The 7,500-nt window shown below is 36.8% G+C and overlaps 1 protein-coding gene across 1 annotated transcript in view; it reads left to right on the forward strand.

Moving 5' to 3' along the window:
- The first annotated feature begins 1,979 nt into the window (after positions 1-1,979).
- LOC119598055 (flocculation protein FLO11-like) overlaps positions 1,980-7,500 on the forward strand; it is a 22,337-nt gene continuing 16,816 nt past the window's right edge. Inside the window, exons 1-4 of the mRNA XM_037947693.1 lie at positions 1,980-2,015; positions 2,297-2,356; positions 2,612-2,754; positions 3,804-3,975. Coding sequence (XP_037803621.1) covers positions 1,980-2,015; positions 2,297-2,356; positions 2,612-2,754; positions 3,804-3,975 — 411 coding nt within the window. The remainder of the gene's footprint in view (positions 2,016-2,296; positions 2,357-2,611; positions 2,755-3,803; positions 3,976-7,500) is intronic.

A 7,500-nucleotide genomic window follows, 5' to 3' on the forward strand; every position in this document is an offset into this window, starting at 1 on the left:
AAATAAATTCCATTGAAACCCCAACGATCAATACCAAATCCAAGGAAAATTTAAAAGTTAACCCCAGGTAAAACAAACTTATCCATTTGAACATACCCTAACTAAGACCCTGTACCAGTCTGTACCCGTGGAAAATGGGGACTAAGTGTAATATACATTCCCCCAAAAAAGGACATTTCCCCTGCTAACTTAGCTATGCACTTGAATTATAATGAGATCTGAAAATCTATCCAATGCATATGAGCTACATTGACGGGTCCTTGCAGTCTGGATAAGCAGGATGTGCTTTTGTTGTATTAAAATTCTTGCGCACAGATGTAGGAGGGTCAGATGGGCTAGCACTACCAAACTGAGTTGGCGGGAATACCAGGCCCCGAATTCATAGAAATTGTATAAATGAAGCCATGGGGTTTCTGGCCCCAGAGAAACAAAGATTGGAATAGGAGAAGATTTATTTCCCTTCTATTACTTCGTTAATGGGATCGTATGTATGGACGGAGAAAAAGCTGCCACCTAAAGAGAACCAATTCTGGAAGATACATAGAGCCGAGCTCCATTCGACCGTGGTGCTCAGAGGTTGTGGTCTTTTACAGTGCCAGTTACGGCGGACGTAAGCTAATTTTTGGGAAGAAACAGTTTTGTGCTGTCTGTGCAAAGGACAGACAAGGAGGGAAGGGCAGAACCGACAATGAAGACACTGTCACCATCGCGAAGAGGTCGTTAGGTGCGGGGGAGCGCAAGATGTGATGGCCTGACCCCCGTAACTGCCCCACAAGCCGCCACGCGCACTCCTTCTCCCCGACCGTATCCATCGCCCGGGGAGTGGTGATGCCCAGCCAGCCACACCACACCCAGCGCCGTGTGACGTCACCAAGCCACGGGCATTCTCGAAACTGCCAGGGAGATTCCCCATCCCGGGGAAACAGTGCCACAGAAGTAACCAATAGTGAAAAAAATCAAGGAATAAGAAGCCTCAGGCAAGATCTTGCTGAATTAGAAAAAAATGTTTTTGGAAAGAAAGGTGATAGTATAGACAGGGAAAAAATATGCTTTCTAAGGGTGTTAGTCATGTTGAAAATACAAATGAGGTCTCTCATATTTTTATGCACGATACCATGGGACGACTTAATCAATACAATATCAATATGAGGAAAATGCGCGGGATGCAGATATGTAATGTTATACAAGACATATGCGGGGTTTCATAAAACAAAGGGTTTGACCAATCAGCTAATTAGGATGTGATGGGGGACAAGAAAACAATTACTTTTTGTTCAGGAAATATATTGGGGTCAACCGTAGAATTAATGACTTGCTTTTACTATATTTTATAACAATCTGTTAGAAATTCATATAGCCCCTAAAATAAAACCGCCCCTGAATTAGAGGGTACCACTCCTAGACGAACACAGGAGTGACCCGGCCAGTGACACCACCGCATAAGCTGGTGCAGAAGTCTTGAGACAAATAATGTGCAATATCAGCATTTACATATTGAAAGCCTCTGTTTTTTTTTCTTCTGTACAAAAGTATACACAAAAGGGGTAGAATGTTTCAAATTGATTCATTGCCCATCTTTCAGAATCCCCCGGCACAATAATGTTTTGGGATATTTAAATGCTAGACATTATACTTTGGAGATAGTCAATGAATGGAAAAAGGCGAAGATTCCGACATTTTGTGAACAATAAATCTGTGAACCCTATATGATAAAACTGGGAAACATGGGGGGGGGGAAGAAGATTATGTAATAGGAAGGATCTTTTGCATGGAACCGTCAGAAGCATGCTTGCAAAAGAGCTAATCAGTGACCACTTTGCAATAGTAATGAATACCTGTGGGTGATAGTCAATCTGCAAAAAACAAATAGGCTTAAAATTTCTATTCCCCCTTAAACCTGGAGCACCACTTTTAAATCACGTATTTATGATTGGTATAACGATTACACAGTAACGAGCGTTGATAAATTCTCCATGGATATGACGGAAGTGGTCACTGATTGCTACAATACCAGGGCCTGTCCAAAGAAAACCCTAAAGAGCAACAACTCACAACGCTCGAAACAAGTGGGTCGGTGACCCTACACTATTCATGGAACAAAAAGCGAATTCAGGAGCTTTTTGATACCTACAAGCTGGACAATCCATGACAAAATTTATTTATATTTAAGGTTAAGAAAAATCTACAGGAATTAAAAACACTTTGAACAGTTCCTACAAAACATTAACAATAACACCTCAATGTCTGAGGTCTGGAAAAAAAATAATCGACTCTCAGGCATATCAACACCCCGCAGTTCTACAATCCTCTTGCACAAGTATATAAGTTCCGTAGTCTATGGGCTGGAGCGTCCAAAGTGAGCTCACTTCCCACAAATATTCAGAAGCACCTTAGTCAGTCTAAAATTGCACGTAAATTTGCCATTGAGATTGGATGTTCAGACTTTGCTGAGTTTACTGAGTGGTAACTGAATAATGCACTAATCAAAGGAAAAGCGTCCGCCCCAGGTGAGGTTGGAATTACCTATAGTACCCTCCACCTTTATAGCCCCGGGTAAACCCGGTAATTTTCCCTTTTTCACCTGTACGGGTTTTTGGTTTTTTCCAAAAAGGTAATTTTGCCTGGTCCCTGGGCGCGGGAGGTTTTAATTACCCCAAAAGCGGGAAAAAAAAACACTAACCCTCATGTGTATGCAAAGGGCTCGGACAAGTTACAAGGAAATTATCCCCAAAGGCTGTTTGGATTTTTTATCGGGTTTGTTTGCTCCCAACAAAGCTTTGCAGAAATCCTTTTTTAAGTTTTAAACCCGGGGAAGGGGGCCCTGTTTTTTTTTGAAATTTAAATCAGGGGTTTTTACATTTTCAAAAAAGAGAAGTTATCCTAGCAAAAATAGTAAACTTTTAAAACCGGGGTAAAAATTGAGCTGGATTAGAAAAGTATCTTTGAAAGATCTGGAAAATGACTTGTTTAGTGGGAGTGAGTTTTTCCCCCTTTATCTTTTTCTTTCAGAAATTCCCAAAAAAAATTGCCCAAAACCCAAAATCACAGGGGCCCAATTCCCAATTTGGGAAAAAATACAAAAAGGGGATCCCTTCCACCCCTAAAAAATTTAAAAATTGGGTCGTGCCCCCTTAAATGTCTACCCCAAAAAAAAAAAAATTAAAAAACGGGGTACAAAACGCGGGTTAAAAAAAAATTGGGATTAGCCCCAAAAGGGAAAGGAAACATAGAATCTATGGGTGCGATGGAAGGTATTGGCCAGTGTTTTTCGCTGGGCGGTTTTTGTACAGTTCGGATACAAAAGGGGGTTTTTTCTTTGGGTGTATAAAAAAAGTGACTAACACAAAAATCCCAAATTAAAATAGAGAGGGTGCAAAAAATTTGGGCCCAGGGGCTACACAAACCCGGAAATGGCAGGGGATACTCCCCGGGATCAGGGAAATTTTTTACGGGAAGGAGGCTTTTGGAGTAGTTTTTTGGTTCTCAAAAATGCTCTTCCCGGGCGCTAAAAATTTTTTCAAGGGAGGGGGGTTGGTTTATGAGGGAAAAAATGGGGAGTTGGGATTAAGGGTAACGTAAAAATTTTTGCAATAGGGCAATTTCAAAAAATTCAATTTTATAGACCATTTTTGTTGCCAACCCCCAAGCACCCACCACGTAGACAAATTGGGTGAAGGAAGCGGAAACAAAAATTTCCGTTGGGAAAATAGATTTTTGGGATTCCCTTTTGCTTTGGGTTGACACAAAATATTGAAAAAATTTTCATAAGGAAGAACCCATTAAAATTGACGAAAAACTCAAAGGCTTGAAAGTTGTAAACCCAAAAGGGACTATGATCAGGGCGGGGATTTGCAAAAACCCTTCCAAGGCTTTGGGAACCGAAAGTCAAAAACAGACATTTTTGGACCCTGGGTTATTGCCAAAAATACGTTTAGGTTAAAAGAAAAGTTCTGGGGAACTACAGGGGCAAAAAAGGCAAAAGAAATTAGATTTTAGACTGTGGAACGGGGAAAAAAACAAGCGAACCCCCTTGTGGCCTTTTACCCCGGAATGTCCCTTTGATACAGGGCCTTTTAAAAACCACATACAGAAAATGGAATATTAAAAATTTTTTTGATCAATTGGGAAAAAAAATACTCTATTATTCCAAAAAATACTTAAAAGTAAAAATTCCGTAAAACAAAGAAAAATGTTGTGTAAACGCAGTGGCCCAAAAGCATATCAAGGTTTTTTTTGATTGTATGATTTATGTTTTTAAAAAAATTTTTTTCCAATTTTACGAAAGCAAATAGCAACCCGAAAGCTTATATATCAAAAATTGAAAAAATAACACGATTGCCCACGCCTGAGCAGATAGCCAGGGTGGTAAATAAACTACGTTTAACCAAAAAGAATTTTTTAAATTCCTTCATATTCTATTTTCTTTAAAAAATTTAGATTTCACTAAAAAAGTGTACAAAAAGGACATTTTTACCGCGCCAAAAACATTTCACATTTAAAAGGGCAATCATACAAGCACACCCCCCACCAAAATTTTTAAAATTTTGGAAAATTTTATATATATAATTTTAAAATTATATAATATATTTTATTTTAAAGGGGGAGAAAGAGAGAAGAAGAGAGGAGAGAGAGAGAATTTTTGGGGGAGAGAGGGAGAGAGAGAGAGAAAGAGAGAGAGATCATCATATACCACATAATTACTACGTTCTGATGAACAAACATTATGGTATTTTTTTCCTAAAAGGTTTTTTAAAACTGAAATATCTATGAAATTTTTAAAACGAAAAAATAGATTTCAGAACAAAAACAGACATACCAATGAGAATAAAAACAAATTTATTTTCCCCTTTTTACCCCCAAAAAAATTCGAAAGATAAACCCTTGTCAGAAACTCCCACCGTTTTGGGGCTACTTTAAAAATTTTTAATGCTCCCCCTTACTCTCCGATTAAAAAAAAAAAAAATTCCATTTTTGGGTTTAAATCCCCCCCCCCAAAAATTTAATTTTACTAATTAAAAAACTTTTTAAATTTAATTTTTAAAAGTTTTTCCCCCGACACATTAAAAAACTTCTCCTATGGGCGACGGAAGGGTTTTTGAGACGGGCTGGGAAAAAAAAAACGCCTTGAACTGGAAGTGAGTTTCTGAAAAGATCTTTTTCATTAATATCATACTTACTAATGATTTTTTCTGTGTTATTTTCAGGGGAAAAGTCATTAGTTTTTCTTGTTTAAACCTTTTTTATTTTCATTTTTTCTTAAAATTTTTATTATTTTCATTTTTATTCTTATAATTGATATTGTTTATTGTTGTAGTTATTATTATTATCATTCCAATTATTGCTACTTTTACTATTATTTTTATTTTTTTTTTTTTTTTATTTTTATTTTTTATTTTTTATTATTATTATCATTATTATTTTCATTATTGTTACCGTTATTATTATCATCATTATCACTATTGTTATATTATTATTATTTTTGTTATCATTATTACCATTACCATTATTTCAAATTTTCATGATTTTCATTTTTCTTCGGTATTATCAGTTTAAAAATTTTAAAAACCCCCTTTGTATCCTTAATACTTATCATTAACATTTTGCTTTTTTTAAAAAATTGCCCGTTATTAATTATCATTATTATCAGTAGTAGTAGTATCATAATAGTAATAACTGTCATTATTATTATCATTATTATTATTATCATTATTTTATTATCATTACTTAAATTTCTGTTTTTTATTATTTTTTTATTATTATTTAGTTTTTTTTTATTATTATTTTTTATTGTTTTGTTTTCTGTTTGTTGTTTATAGTGTTTTAAAATTGCTATTATTATTATTTTCGTTCCCTTTAATTTTCATTATTTCAATTGTCATTCTTTTTTTTTTCATTATTAGGGAAATTTTTTTATTTTTTTATTTTTTTTTCTTGTGTTATCATCATTATCATTTTTACCCCACTATTTTCTTATTTATTATCTATCCATTATATAATTATTATTATTTTATTTTATTATCCTTTATTATTTTTATTATTATTATTTTTTTCCCCATTAATTTTATTATTATTATTATAAATTTTTATTATTTTATTATTTTATTTTATTATGGTTTTCAAAATCATCATCCATCATCCTCACATCATAATCATCATTAAACACTAATATCCCCCTTTTAGTAGAAATTTTACCCAATAATAAAGTGATTTATTTTCACATTCATTTTATATCCCCCGCAACTTTTCATCCCTATCCCTAATTATTATTAGCAAATTTTGTTGATAGAGAGGGAATTTAGGACCTTATTTCCCCCGGGCTGTTAAAACTATAGAAAAAAATTTCACTTTCACCCTGCATGGTTTACTTTTTAAGGGTAAACATTTTCCCTTATCCTAAAAACATATCCCATTTTTAGGGGTTTCAATATAGTTTAAATTTTTTACCAAGGGGGAAAACCCCCCCCTAGTGATTTTCCCTGGAATTTAAGTTTTGGTAAATGTACGAAAGTTGGATAAAAGTTTTAAATTACAAAAAAAACACGGTCCCAATGATGGGGCGAAAGGTTGAGGGGGTTCTTTCCCCTTTAAAAGGGGAACCCGCTTGACGGAACCCAAAAGCTAGAAAAACGAGGCACCCCCTTATGTTACTGTGCCACGGTGCCCAGGGTGGAACCCCCAAATCATCACCCCCCGTTTTAATTTAGAAAACTGAGGCTTTTTGAAAAGTGGGCAGGTTTTTGGGGTTTTGTTCCCAAAGGATTTTTTAAGCTTTCACGCTAAAAAGGGAGGAGAAGAAGGGGAGAGAAAGAGAGAGAGGAGGGAGAAAAGGGAGAGAGGGAGGGGGAGAGAGAGGGGAGAGGGGAGAGAGAGGGGGAGAGGAGAGAAAAGAGAGAGGGGAGAGGAAAAGAGGGGGGGGAGAGCGAAGGGAGAGAGGGGAGGGGAGAGCGAGAGGAGAGAGGGGAGAGAGGGGGGGGGAGAGCGGAGAGAGAGAGAGGAGAGAAAAGGGGGGGGGAGAGGAGAGGAGAGAGAGGGGGAGGCGAAGAGGAGAGGAGAGAGAGAGAGAGAGAGGGAAAGAGAGAGAGAGAGAAGAGAGAGAAGGGAAAAGAGAGAGATGAGAAAAGGAGAGAGAGATGAGAGGGGGGAGAGAGAGAAAAGAGAAGAGAGAGAGAGAGGATTTCTAGGCTTCATGCAAATAGGAGAGGAAATAAATACACTAAAATGTCACCAGAACATTGTACAATGAGCTTTCCTCCATACACTTCCTTGAGAGAAGGGGAGAAAGAGAGGAGTGAGAGAGACGAGAGCGAGAGAGAGAAGGGGAGAAAGAGAGGAGTGAGAGAGACGAGAGCGAGAGAGAGAAAGTGAGAGAGAGAGAGAGAGAGAGAGAGAGAGAGAGAGAGAGAGAGAGAGAGAGAGAAAGGAAAGAAAAGAGAGAGAGAGAGTTAAAAAATGAAGACAGACACACACAAAGGGACAAACACAGACTTACCATGATAGTCT

This window comes from Penaeus monodon, chromosome 40, assembly GCF_015228065.2.
Source record: "Penaeus monodon isolate SGIC_2016 chromosome 40, NSTDA_Pmon_1, whole genome shotgun sequence".
NCBI lineage: Eukaryota > Metazoa > Arthropoda > Malacostraca > Decapoda > Penaeidae > Penaeus > Penaeus monodon.